A 14,307-nucleotide genomic window follows, 5' to 3' on the forward strand; every position below is an offset into this window, starting at 1 on the left:
AATGAATGAGCAGGGTGAAGGCAGGATCAGCCTGGCTTTTCCGTCCCTGAGCCAGGAACATTCATGTGTCGGACAACCCATATGGGAAAGCAGCAATGCAGGATTTCCTCAACTCCCGGATCAGTCCACTCCCAAAAACCAGACCAGAGGTACCCTGCTGTAGCCTTACACCGCATTTATTGCCTTCTTCAGGTTTTTGGATTATGCAGCAAAAATGGTGACCTGCTCTTAAAACCTCGGAAAGCGTGGATTCCCCAAGCAGCCTGTGTCAGGGCTTAAGAAACCTTAGGGAGTGCTTTATGCTGTGTAATCTGTTTCTACCTAAATGCAATTTAGCAGCTGCCAGGTATTTACATGAGGACTGTTATGCCAGGTTCCTGAGGTCTGATCCCTTCGCCTATTCCCCTTCAGTGGATACACCATGATTTCTGCCTTGTGCTCTTGCTCCTCAGATGCTCATGTTTTCTTTCACATTTGCATGTCAAGGTTCATCCACTCCTTTTTAGATGGAATTTTTTTCAAATCTTTTATTTAGAAGAAAATCGAATCCAACATAGAGATGCATGCCATTTGCTTCTAGTGACTTCAGCTATTTTGATTAAAAATGTTCTCATTTTACACTTTAGAGTATGTAGGCAAGGCACATTTTGGAGTAAATGCAGTAACCTTTATACGTGAATCTCCAGGCAGGGTTGAAGGACACCGTCTCATCTCATCTAGTGAAAGGAGATGCACATGAAAAAATTTTGAGAAATATTTGCATTTATGTATCCAAGTACGATGCTTGCTTTGATTACAACTGCAGGATACCATCGATTTGCATTTCCCTTGTGAGCCTCTGCATCTACAAAATAACTTTTGGGGAGATTGCTGCCTATCAGTCATTTCCCCTCTTGGTTCTGTGCAATGGCTGTGCCTGCGTCCTAGTCACTTGAGCATTTTTTCAACTTATCAAGATCATTTTGAATCCTAATACCGCCCTCCAAAGTGCCTGTGTGTCTTCTGAGAGCTGTATGACATCCTACATTTTAATAAGCATACTCTGTCTCTCTCCACTGTGGGAATATCTCTGATTCCGACTCCAGACCTCACGTCCGACGCGGGGACCGGCAGCTGGAGCGTGCAGGCGCTCACCCGGGCTGCCCTGCGGCGGCGCCAGCCGCAGCGAGTGTCCCCTGCAAAGTGGGTGCTGTACCACCGCACCGACGCTCCCGCTCCTTTGAGAGGAACTGGCTCAGACCAAAATAAATTGGATTAACTCTGGAGCGAAAGTAAGTTGAACTGGGATTTGGTTTTCCTGGTGGAGGTGGAAAGGCGGAGGAAAGGCGGTGAGGTCGGTTTGCAGCTTTTACCCTGTGAGCCTTTGCCCAGTGGCTTTGAAATATGTTTGAACACAGCTGAAGGAACTGGCCTTTGTCAGCTTGCCACATCACTAGAGGCTGTGACTGAGCAGCCTTGAGCCAGGGGCTGCCTTCCTTCTGAGCCAGAGCCTCATCAGGAGGAGATAAATCATGGATTTCCTTTTACTTATTCCAGGATATGGAGAAACCCAAGTTTTTCTCCCCGCAAGCTATGGTAGGGTGGGAGTCATTTGGTATTTTTTGTGTACTCAGGCTTCACAGAGTTGTAATTGAATTCAGGGCAAACCTGGCTGATGCAGTCATGTCCTTCATGTCACCTGTGCACGCAGGTGATCTCTTTCTTTTACCTTTTCTTCTGAAATGGAGTATTACCGGATCATAGCAGTTGCTTCAGGTCAGCCTGGAGGTTTTGCTCAAAGGAGGGATTGATTTGTGGCTGGGGTGCCTGGAGCACCATGAGGTATGGAGATCGGAGGTGAAGCTGGCTGATGGACATTTCTGGAGGCTGCTTGGCTGAGCGAGCAGCCCGTGGCGGGCGGGTTTTATCGATGGTGGCCGGATGTGCTGGCGCAGAGGTAAGTGGAGAGGAGACAGGAGGAGTTTTGTGGGGGTTTGGTGGTAGCTAGGGATACAGCTGTGGTAGGGGTTATGTGGCAGAGGAGGTGCAACCCTGTTTGCACAACGTACTGGCCTGGTGTTGGCAGCTGAGGACACCTTTGGTGTGACATTTGCCATGGGTTGGTAATACGCTCGGAGTGAGGTATGACACAAGTTATTTGCATTATCTCTATTATTTATTATGGGCACCCTGTATGTATTGAAAATTAAAATCGGACAAAACCTTATGTGTGATATAACCTTCTGTTAATGGGACTCCCCAGGGATTGGAGTCGTGGTGTTGGTAGTGAAGCACAGTGCATGCCGCAAAAAGCTCCTCCTGTTTCCCCTCCTGCTTTCTATCTGCCTTACCATGAGAGCTGTATGAAGCCAGGTGCTGTCTTACTGCACAGCAGCCTGCCCACAATGCCAGAACCACAGTCAACGTCACCACGACGCGAATTGCAACAGCAGCATTTGGGATTTCCAATTTGATGCTTTCTACCCCAGTAGCGATTCCTGCAGAGGCAGAGGGACAGCTTGCTAGTGTCCTACTCAAGCATACAACTCTCATAACTTCATCAGCTTAGGAAAATAAAAAAAAGAGAGAAAAAAACCCTTTCCAACTGTCAGAACTCCTCCCTTGAAGACTGCACATTGAAACCCTGTTAAGGAAACCCATGGAAGGAGATGCTGCATTGGCTGAGGCTGGAAACCTGCAGGTAGGGGCCCAGATGGACACCCCCAGGGTCGCCTCTTGCTGCTCATAGGTTTCCTCTCCATTTCCCACTTATAAAGGGGTTTTATGCTGTATTTGTGACGAAGCAGGCAAGCATCAGCCATAAAACCCTACAGAGCTGCTGTTACAGCAATAATTATTGGTTTATTAACACAAAAATTACAGAATGTTTTGCAGTTTAGGCAGAATTTCTGAGCCCAAACTGGAATCAGTGTTTTCAACAAAACAGAGACTGAGTGTGAGAAGAGAAACAGAGCTCTGCCACGGGCTGTCCCGCTGCAGGAGAGGAGGGCTGACCTCTAGGCACTGAGGAAGGTGCTGACGATGGAGCAGGGCTGGGAATGGTCATGGATTCAGTCAGGACATGAGGGTGAAGGCAGGATTTGGTGAGGAGGAAGCTGGTGGGACCTGCAGATGTTCCCAGGCCCCTTGCAGTGGGAGGGCAGCCCTCAGGGCAGCTTCGGCTGGGCTCTGCGGTTGTGTGAGGGGAAAGCCAGCAAAGAGGCATGGACACGTCTGGCTGCTCCAAGATCCAGACTATCTGGACCCAGGCCAAAAAGGGCTTTCAGCTGGTGGAAGAAGCACATAAATCAGGAATCCTCATCCCCAAATCCTGCCCTGAACTTTTTGCCCCAGAGAAAGATTGTCCTGTCATCTGCTTGGTCCCTCCCTCCGGCAAAGGCATAGCATTTTCCAGCATCAGTGGATTTTCTTTAGGTAGAGGTGAATCCCGTTCTTGGAGCGAAGGATAATCTGAGGTATTTTGCAGGGAGGCCTGGTGGGATCGGGTGAGAGCTTGAAGCGGAGAAGGGTCAGGGCCAGTGCTATCTTCAGCTCGTTCATGGCGAACTGCTGCCCAATGCAGTTCCTGGGGTAAAACAGAGCAGCTCAGCCACCCCATCTCAGTGCTGGGCGTGGACAAACCCCTGCGGTCAGATCCCAGACTGCTCACACCAGCACACAACCCTTCCCCTCTGCAGCTCTGGGGGCCCCAGGCAGCGTTTTGGGTGGTAAAAGCAGGGGCATGGGCTGAGCAGGGGATGGGGTCTCTGCATCAAGGAGGGGAGGAGAGCTGCAGGTTCCCCATACGATGCCAGCAGGATGCTCAGCAGCTTTGGGATGCCATTCCCCATCCCAAAGAAGGACATGAGAATGTTTCCTTCCCATTTTGCCTGCTGGTATCAGAACCCCTCCGTGGCACAAACGCTTGTTATATGCTCATGAACTATTTAACGCTGCAGAGCCAGGACTTGAGGCAGTGGTCTCTGAAAGAACCCTGCGAGTGCTTCCCCGACAGCAATTATAACAGCAGCATTCCCTTCTCAGGCTGAGCAGTTTCCAGGGACACATGATTTCTCTTCCCACTACTCCTTCAGCATTCAATACACTTTACCTCATTCCAGCAGAAAAAGGCAGAAAGGCGTGTGAGTGTCTGCCAGCGATGTTCTCCGGGGAAAACCGCAAAGGGTCAAATACCTGGAAATGAAGAATATGCAGCAAGAAAAAGGGATTATTTAAGGAACACAGTACTGACTGGTACCTTCAGAAGAACAACTCCCCATAATTTCTGAACAACCCCATTGGAGAGAGAATTCATTTTGAGGTGGACTGCAACTCATACACCAGGCTCCCTTGCCGTCTACTGAGCCTTGCAATGGTGTCGCCAAGACAAACCAGACACAGATACGATGAAAACCAGGGAGCCAGGACCCAATTCTCCACCTGTGAGCTCAGCAAAAAGTCATCCTTTTGCCTGTTAACACAAGCCCTTCAGAGCACTTTGTCTTACTGCCTGGGCAGCACCCAGCCCTAATGCTGCCGTCTGATCGCCCCATGCTGCAGCTGGCCAAGACAGTCACGTCTCAGCGTGATTCCCATGGCCAAAGATGCTCAGCATCAGGGACTCTGCTCTCCTGCTAACAGGTGAAGAAGGCATTCGATGAGGCACATCAAGAAGGGGAAAAAATATGAGAAGGGCAGAAGAAAACTTACCAAAGGGTCTTTCCATACCGCGGGGTTTCTGTGAATGAGATAAATGCTGATCGCAGCCACGCTGCCTGTAAAGCAATTCAGGAGGAGGAAAGGGCTCAGTGACAAAGAAACTAAAGGAGAAGTTGCAGCCCGCTCACACGCAGGTCTGTCTAAACCATCATGGTCTTTTCTGTCAACTGGAAACCAATAAGGGTTTTGTCACTGGCTTCAAAGAAAACTAAACATTTTCCGTTTGTTTAGTTGTCAGCAGCCAAACAGTGGAAATGAGGTAGGCGCTGGCACCATAGCCAGATCATGCCCCCACTGACGCTGTCCACTTGTGCGCTAAATCAGGGAAGGAAAGCAGGAGCACAGGGCAATTCCCATGCTGCAAATCAGAATGGGACCGGTCCCCATCCCCCTGCGCCTGCAGTTTGCTGAAATGGGTGAACCATAGCCAGGAAGAGAAGGGGTTTTGGGCACAGGGACGGCTGCCCTATGGCGGTGGTGGCAGGAGGGATGTCATGCAGATGCAGCTGTAAGCCCAGACCTCAGTCTATCAGTGAGACGCCAGTATCTGCACAGTCCTGTCTGAACATCTGTGCCGGTGAGAAGGAAGAGGCAGGGCTGTCACCTTTGCTCTGCAGCAGGCAGAGAGATGTCCAAGAGTACAATTTTGTGAAGGGGAACAGGGCTTACAGACCTTCTGGCAAGGTGCGTCCGTCAGAGAAGGTGATGGGTTTGCTGAGCTGCCGGGACACGCCGGGCACCGGAGGGTAAAGGCGAAGGCTCTCCTTGATGCACATGGTGCTGTAAGTCATCTTGCCCAGGTCCTCCCTGCCAGGACAGACAGGCTGAGTCACGTGCTGCCCCTGGTACCCTTGCCCCATGGCCATCACCCTTGGAAGACCCCCTTGCAACAGATGGGGTTTATGGAGGGACCCACAACATTCAACCATGGGCTGCTGCAAGCTGAGGACCCCAAGACACCTCTGAACAACCTTAACAACCTCTGAACAAGCTCAAGCACAAAGTCACAGTGGAAAGTGAAAAGCCACAATTACAATGTCCCATGGATAGAAAACAGAAGAGAGCAAAGGGCAACGTTGGTAGCCCAGGTCTTGGCATGGCATCCAGCATGTCCTCCTGGTCTGGGATGGTTTTTTCTCAGGTCTGCCCTGGAAATAGGAGCCCTGAAGCCCTGAAGGGCAGGGAGGCAGATTTAGCTGAAGGATGCAGTATCTGCTCCATCTATGAAGTCCCTGTGCATGCAGCAACCTTACAAATCACTCCTTTAGCACCCCGCTTTCAAGCCTTGAGATATTGCTCATTTAGAAATACTGGAGATGGCAAAAAACCTTACCAGCCCAGGAAATGTGTCACCTTACCACTGAAGCGTCTTCCGGTCCCCCAGGATCCCCTGGATCTCCTCCCGGCACCTTGCCTGGTGCTCAGGGTGTGATGCCAGGCAGTAGAAGAGCCAGGAGATCCCGCTGGCTGTAGTATCATGGCCCTCAAACATGAACGTGTCCACCTCGGCACGCAGGTCCTCATCGGACAGTCCAGCTCCGTTCTCATCCTAACAGCCCAGAGACATTTTCAGTGACCCACATGTACTCAGAGAGATAAAACACATCTATTACAGTGGCCTTGATATACACATAAGATATAATACCCCAGGAGAGGACATTATATTCTTTCAGCTACTGCAAAGGGGGGTGGTGATGCCTCTGGCATATGTATAAAAAAAATCAATCTCCATTTAGACTGAATTCAGGGCCTCTTTTCCTTTGCTTATAAATCCCTTTATTCCCTCCACATATTAAACATATTCATATCAAGACTATGAAAACCCTCTGCATGTTGTGTTCCCCAACAGAGGCTACAAACGTCACCCCTTGCCACTCACTCTGGCACACAGCAGAATGTCCAAGAAGTCCAAATGTCTCTTCTTCTGGATCTTTTCAAATTCCCGTTCATCTTTAAGGGACTCCTTTCGCTCATGGATCACCTTGTCTGGGGAAGAAATAGTTTAAGGTTCATCAGGGGCTGGAGATGTTGAGCTGCAAAATGGTCCTGCCAACGCAAAGCGCACCCAAGGGGGTGCCCCCAGCTCAGTCCAAAATGCATTTGATGTGTGCTTCTGCGCCCCAGGCAGTTTGGCTTTCTCAGCAGCAAATGCCGTGCACATTACCAACCTTTTCTGCAAAATTCTTTGTCCAACACAGACTCCTCAGCCTGTTTAACCACCACTCCTGCATTAAAATCACACCTGGCCTGGAAAGGAAACTCATCCCTTGCATTGGTGTTGCCTGCAGCAGCCATCCCTTGTCTCATCAGTCTCTGGTCATTTAACAGGAGTGTTCCCAGAGGGGAATTCCTCTGTTAGTCCAGTTTAATAACCCAGGACCTGTGAGACCCCCTTGCTTCACACCTAGATCACACCACTGCTGCGGGCTGATGCTCTGCTTGGATCCCAGCTCCAAGACTTCAGGCAGGATCACTGCAAGGAGGTAACTCAACTGCCTCTGCTCAGCCATCACCCACCCTGCTCAAGAGCTTTGGGAGAGGATGGAGGCAGGGAATACCTGTGTGCTCGTGAGCGAGCTGGCAGACCTTCCTGAACCGATATCCGTGGGGGCTGAGCCAGTAAATGATGTCGTTATGGTAGGGGAAGATGCGGAGGCGTTGGTGCACCATAAGGCATAGGTCATAGACAGCCTGGATGTAGGTGTTTTTCCTGGTGAGAGCGGAATGGTGGAAGTTTTTAAATTTGGGACTACCACGACAAGCAATTTGCCCACTTCCCTTTGGAGCTGCAAATTTCCTGCTGGGGTTTGGGGCAGCCAGGACTGACCTGTTGGTCTGGCAGTTGCTGTGACAGCTGAAGGCACATTTCATGATGTTATCGAGAGTCATCAAGCTGACATGCTCGAAGAGCTCCACAGGTTTCCCATCTGTGATCAGCTGTTCCCATTTATCCTAGGGTTCAAAGGAGACAGAAATGAGAGGCAGGGGACAGTTCTCTATGACCTGCATTCACTCTCTCATTGAGTGCTAATCTAGGGATACACCCCAGAGAAATGGAAAAAAAGAAGAGGATCTCTTAGTTACCATCAAAGTCCCAGAAGCCAAAAGCGTGATGGTTAACGTGAGATTTGCCTCAGGCAGCTGCTGCTCTCAGATCCTGGCAGCCCTGAGCCCTGGTACACCCTACCCTGGCGCAAAGGCACCTGGAGGAGCCCAGGATGGGTGCACTGCTGGGTGAGGGGGCACGTTACCAAAGTCCTTCTTAGGGTGCAGTGTGTTTCCTGCACAAGAGCAGCACGTATCAGCATTGGGCCTCACCGAGTCTCTGTTTGCTGTCTCTCTCTTACAAGCACATATGATTTTGGTGCCCTTGGTCTCTAAGACACACGCTTCCAGCTCACAATTGCTCCCCCACTGTGTTTCTCCAGCATATAATATAGGAGCTTTTGCTTAACGCTTCCCATAGGGCATCCCTAGAGAAACTATGGTGTTTCTCTTGCCTGGCAGATACGAAAGGATGTCGAATCCTCTGTCCCTTCGTGGCTGTAAGGAACCAGTTGACTCAAAGGCTGAGAAAGGGAGGAGATGGAGGAGCAGGGTCACATCTGAGCCCTCAAGGCATGAAACCAGGCTGGGGAGCAGGGTTTATACGGACACACATTAGTCCTTAGCACGGACCAAGATTGCCACCTCGTGGCATGGGCTTCCATAACTTGTAGACCCTTTGCACTGCCTGCAAGGAATTGTAACTTGCCAGGCACTTGTGTGCACTGCAAAAGCTCTCCTGGCTCCAGCCCCCGGCTCCTGGATGCTCCCTGGGCTGGTGGGAGGGAGGACAGCAGATCCATGTGGAGCTGCTGGGGAGGTTGGATGCAAAGGAGAAGGAATGGATCTGGCACCCAGACTCTTCCTTCTGTCCACATGCACAAAGCCTGGTGCCCCTCACCTGTAATTCACACCTGTTCCCATCGTGCCCAGCCCAGATGGATGGAAGAACAGTGCAGTCTCACTGTGTATTAGACAAGGCAGGGATTGCAATCCAGTCACGGGTATGCTGACAGCAAATGATACCCTTTAACCTTAGGTCACAGTGTAGCTCTGCCCCAAACATTGTATTTTGGGGATTTATTATGAACCTTTATATACTTCAATTTTTCATTTACAAAAATGCCTTACAAGTAGTTGCAGTTGGGATTGAGATTATGCACAGTTTGGGGACAGCAGTAATATTAATCCTCAAATTTTAACGACAGAGCCCAAAGCTGTACCAGAGACATAGTCCCAGTAGGGAAGTTCAACCTGCTCGGTCCTTCCAGCCCACAGGCAGGGATTTGTGGTGGCCTGGCAACCTTGACCACCACAGCCAGCCTGTCCTTACGCTTACCAGGTTGTGAGTAAGGGCACTGTAAGAAAATCCTGCTCCAGCATCTACCTCCTAACCAGTCAGGATCAGGGAAGGGAAAACAGGGCAGAGAGAGGAGCATCAGAGATGAGTCCTACCAGCATCACGTTAGTAGACTCTGCCATCAGGGCCACGTACGGTTTCAAGATGTCGTAATGAAACCCTGGAGTCAGGAGTTTTCGATGTTGGTGCCATTTTGGCCCATGGAGGATCAGCAACCCATTTCCTGGGGAAAACAGAGGCAAGGCATGTTTTGCTGGGCACAAGCAGGCTGCTTTCACCTGTCTGTGGACACAGCCTCCACCTGCAAGGAGCATGATTAAATCTGAGCTGCTATGAGAGAGTGTTTCCACGTGCTGCTGTCAGCTCCGGGACCTGCCCTGCTCACTGAAACCACACAGCGCTGCCTCCGAGTAGAAACACCGGCTCTGATGGAGGTGAGGAGTTCAGATGAGCAGATGCATTTTCCACCGGTCCTCCAGTGAATCTGAGCTTCCCCCACCACCGCCCTTTACTACCTATGGATGTCTAAGTGGTCCTTATTTGTATGTATGACTATGTCTGAAATTCCTTTTCTCAAATCACAAAAAATAGCATTATTTAGTACCTTTTTCAATAAACTCAATAATGTCAGGAAGCTTTTAGCTATAACTGCATCAAGGAACAAGCACAGTGCTGTTTATTTACAGCACATTCTTGACTAACCAGAATCATTCCAGGTAGGCAAAGCCCTGGGAATACATACCGATCCACGGGACAAGGTGTTTATAACTGATGTTATCCTTGGGATCTGCAAAAAAAAAAAAAATATCATCAAGAAAGAGGAAAGGAAATGGTAAATGTTTCACTAGCACCAATTTACTGGTTTGAACCCCAAAGCTCCCTCTGGGCTCTCACTTTTGGTTGGGTATGAAGCAGAATTGGTGGCATCCCTGCAGAATTCAAGAGTATTTCACCACAAAAAAACCCCACTGTTTGGCCCAACTGCAAGAAACACATATAAAACCAGATGCCCAGACTGGAATAAACAAGAATATTGGTAGTCCAAAGTCTGTGCTGTGTGACAAATGATTAACCCTCCCAGACAGAACTCTTACGCACCTTTCTCTCTTGATGCATTAAATATAAGGCTCTGTAGTAGGAGCCATGGCTCAGAGCTGTGGAAAAAAGCTCCCAGCTGTCTTTTCCTTGCTGGGGCCAGGCACCAAGAAGATAACCTTTCAAGGAGCGCCTCAGGAGGTGTGATTTGCAGCAATTGACTTGGAGGGGTCCCAGGCAGCCCCACAGCCCTGTGCCTGAAGCACCCAGAGCATGGCACCAGGGAGGGGTATCTCTCCATGCCTTTAGATGATTTCTGCAAGACAACCTCTCTGTGAAACCCTGCCTTGCTATGAATCTTTAGGCTGGCACAGGAAATCTGCAGGCTGTAGTTGTTGCTCTACAGCTGAAGGCATCATCTCCTCACCTCCTCTGGCCAACAGAGCCTTGGCATAGTCAGGATCAGTGACAACCAGAAACCAGATAGGGTGAGCGCATAGATACTTCTGTGCCCAGATTTCCACCTTGTCCAGCACCTCTTCCTCCTTAACAAACTAGTTGTGGAGAAGTAAAAAGAGAAAGCATACATAGATTTGGAGAAATAAAAATAAATCTCACAATACTTTTTAGCTCAAGGTCTTTCTGCATCACAAAACCAGGTAATGGCAAACAAGGTGTTATCACTCTGTATTTGCAGAGCATCTGTAGAGATTCTTGTCACTTCTAAACATCATATAAAGTAATTCTTCCTTATAAACTGACCCTAGCCATGGAGAACATCCTCAGGGACAGTGGCGGTGCCTGTCAGTGCACACATGTTCTTTTTCCATGGCCACCCCAAGGAAGACTCAGATTTTCCCTGACAGCATCTGCATTTTGTGGCATGTAAATATGTTCTCACTTGCACGTGGCTGAGCAATTAGCACCCCGCAGATGTGAGAAAATACAGCAGCACTTTTACAGCAGCCAACAGCATCGCTCCTGTGTCTGCCCCGGTGTAATGATGCCTCCTGACCCACAGGTTCCTCCAGCCATTTACGTGAAGAAGGCCAGTATCCAGGTAAAATCCAACAGAATGAGTCCACAGTCACCAATGGAGTGTACGGAGGAGGGAACGCTAGTTAATAACATCACATTAAGATGTTATTGATTTCCAGGAATTGAATTTAATAGGCAATAAAGAGCTGGTGCTCCCAGAAAGGTTCATCTCTGGCCCTCGGAAGCTGCAGGCTGAGGAGTAGCGTGAGCACCAGCATTTGTATCAGCAACACTGACGGGTTCACTCTTGGAAAGTGATCACCATTTTATGGCTTTTATAGCCAGTGTTGTTGTATATTAAACAGGCAATAGACAAAGAAAAAGTGGAAAGACCAGTGGGAAAGATCCAAAGTCATAGGCAGAAAAAAATAGATCATTGAGACAAAACCATATAAGAATTCCCTTTTCTTTGAACAGAAACTACTCTGCCAGGGAGAAGGATTTTTGTGAACTAGTGCTGACATAGCTGCTGCTGCTTGAAGCTTGAAGTTCAAGTACACCTGCATACTGGTGTAGAAATCAGCCACAGAGTCACCCTATTGACTGACCAAGGGACTATTTGCTCAGTCACTTTGGTGCTGAGTTAGCTCAGTTTTTCATTTGACCAGTGTTTTGCAACCCGGGAGATGGCTTATACTCAAATAATCACCCATGTCAGGCCTGTCGCTGAGAGGATGCTCAGCCGCAGAGCATCTGCCAGGGACCGCCCAGGCTGTGTGGGGGCACAGCCAGGCTCTCTGCCCAGCATCCACCCCTTTGGCAACGCCAGCAGAAGCAGGGCTAGGTGCGGTGCCTTTAGCCGAGCGACACTTGAACACAGGAAAGTCCCTTTGATACCTCTGCTTGTGCTTCCTCCCGTCATGACATCACAGAGAGCATCCATGGAAGTAAAGGGGAGATGCTGAGCAAACCTCACTGGCTGAAGCCCTAACACTAGAAGCCTTTGCAGCCAACCTTGGTTTTGGAGCACTGGACTTGGTTTGTGCTATCAAGAACCAGCCCTGCGCTGGCAGAGGGTGGGATGGGTTTATGTGGGAGATTTACCCCCAAGGTGGGTAACCTCCACCTGCTGTGCCGAGCACTCTGGGGCGTAGATAGTGTAAAGTCCTGTGGGCTGCAGAGGAAAAGGAATGGAAAGCGCCTACTTCTTAACCAGGGCCTCTGCTACCAGATTCTGGATGAAAGATCATCATTTCTTCTTCCTCCCTCGAGGGCTTGAGAAGTATAACCCCGCTCGGGTCTAAGGGAGAAAGGTAAAAGCCTGATCTCATGCGGAAATGCAAGTTTTGGACTGGATCCAACACTAAAAGCATCTCAGAAGAGATGTGTAAAGGCTCTTTTAATGACCACACATCCATAGCAAATGACACAGAGAACACAGGAGCTGAAATCTGAGCACGAAGCTGCTCCATGCTCACTCAAATCCAGGCTGGCTCCCCTCCACCAGCCACACGCACAAGGCAGATGCAGGCAAAGGGGTGCCGAGGGACCCACAGCCCCTGCACCTGTGGGGCAGCTCCATGCTCTCCTCTGCTCCCCACCAACTGTGACCTTGGGAAGTTGGTTTGGCCAGCTCGGAGCTGGCACGCCAGGTTTTAACTAAGTCGTGCTGCTGAAGTGGGATTGGACTTCTCCTGATATTCCACAACCTCTCCTGATATTCCACAACCTCTCCTGATATTCCAACAAAATTTCTACCAAGTGATTTGGATGAGCAGAGACTATAGACCATAACTAAGAACATTTTAAACTCAAGGGTGCATTCCCAGGAGACCCACACAAAGCATGACAAATATATTTGAGATACAAAACTGAGCTGAATCAAAACAGGCAATTAATCACTTTAAATCAACAGAACAGGAAATGTCAGTCCTCTCCCTCAATCCAGGTCTCCGATCCTCCTCCGAAGTGTGTGTAAACTTTGTATTCAGCATGTGCTCTGGCACTGCCGCTTTCTTCACTGGCTCAGTGAACTGTTGGGCTCTGGGGAATTCAGCAGCATTTAATCAGCAAATGATTAAATTTGCAAAACAGGAATTCTTCCAAAAATACAGTCTGAGGTAAAAGTTGAGCCGTGAACAACCTAGCCACAGTGGGAATGAGCGATCAGCACAAATGGTTAAATTCCATTCCAGGATAAATAGTCCAACTGACAAACAGGCAAACTTACTTCATTTAACTGCAGTTTTCAAGGCGAACTGGCAGCGCAACAAAGCCCTGAACTGGCCCATCTTCATGCTTATGTTGCCAAAAGACTGGCCGTCCCGAACAGCACAGCAAAACTGGGGCTGCCAACGGCACAGAGACAAGCCCTAGGAGGTCCCTTCCAGATTTCCCAGCTACTTTTCAGGGTGCCAGTTATTTAATGTGTCACAGATTTGGCCAGGGCAGGGGGCATCAGCAGGTCCCAGGAGAAGTCAGGGGGATTTTAAGCAGACTTTAGCATGTATGGAAAAGCCTTTCGCATCGGGCAGCTCAGCTCAGCGAAGCTGCCGATGAGTTGTGGAAATCTGTTTGCCAAGGCAGCCACGCTGAGCTGTGCGGGCAAGCACATACCTCGGGGAACAGTCACCCGCGCCACGAGGGCGCAGAACAAGGCTCGCCGATGTACGTGGGTTTAGTTAGTCATGGCTTTAATGCAACCTCGAAAAGTTCCACGGCCTCTGTGCCAGGTGCTATACCTGGGATGTGTTTTGTGACTTAAACGTGACTCAAAACGATCAACAGCCTTTCTGGCTCACCTGGTCGTGAAGCTGATGCGAGCTGGCGAGGGAGAGAAGGTGCGTGCGGATGCTGGGAGCAGGGTGCATCTGCCCGTCCTCGCAGGGACAGCCGCAGCGGGGTGACAGCGGAGCCTGCCCGCAGCCCCAGCAGGAGGGTCTGCAGCCTCCAGCACTAACGCTGGGTTACACCTTGCCCACACCACATTGTATTTTTGCTTTCTTTATTTCCGACCCAGCTACCACCTCCTTCCACCCTGCGTTTTGCAGCAGCCTGCGTGTGCTGTTCTGCAGGCATCGTAGGCAGAGAAAGCAGTTTGCACGGCTGAGAAAAAGGATGCCCACCTTTCCCTTACCCCGGGGACTAGAGGAAGCAATTCTCCTGGACCACCGCGACAAGTCCCACCGGCA

At 49.7% G+C, this 14,307-nt stretch overlaps 1 protein-coding gene across 1 annotated transcript; it reads right to left on the reverse strand.

Annotated features, from left to right (window-relative positions):
- Positions 1-3,396: 3,396 nt before the first annotated feature.
- Positions 3,397-13,986, reverse strand: LOC104515810 (cytochrome P450 4B1-like). The gene is given in 13 exon segments (XM_010159958.1): positions 3,397-3,565; positions 4,091-4,173; positions 4,690-4,754; positions 5,372-5,505; positions 6,057-6,247; positions 6,578-6,684; positions 7,257-7,408; positions 7,526-7,650; positions 9,199-9,326; positions 9,846-9,890; positions 10,566-10,751; positions 12,221-12,290; positions 13,918-13,986. Coding segments are annotated over 13 exon segments (1,524 nt in total).
- Positions 13,987-14,307: the final 321 nt, after the last annotated feature.

This window comes from Eurypyga helias, unplaced genomic scaffold (genome assembly GCF_000690775.1).
Source record: "Eurypyga helias isolate BGI_N326 unplaced genomic scaffold, ASM69077v1 scaffold17830, whole genome shotgun sequence".
Classification (NCBI taxonomy): Eukaryota; Metazoa; Chordata; class Aves; order Eurypygiformes; family Eurypygidae; genus Eurypyga; species Eurypyga helias.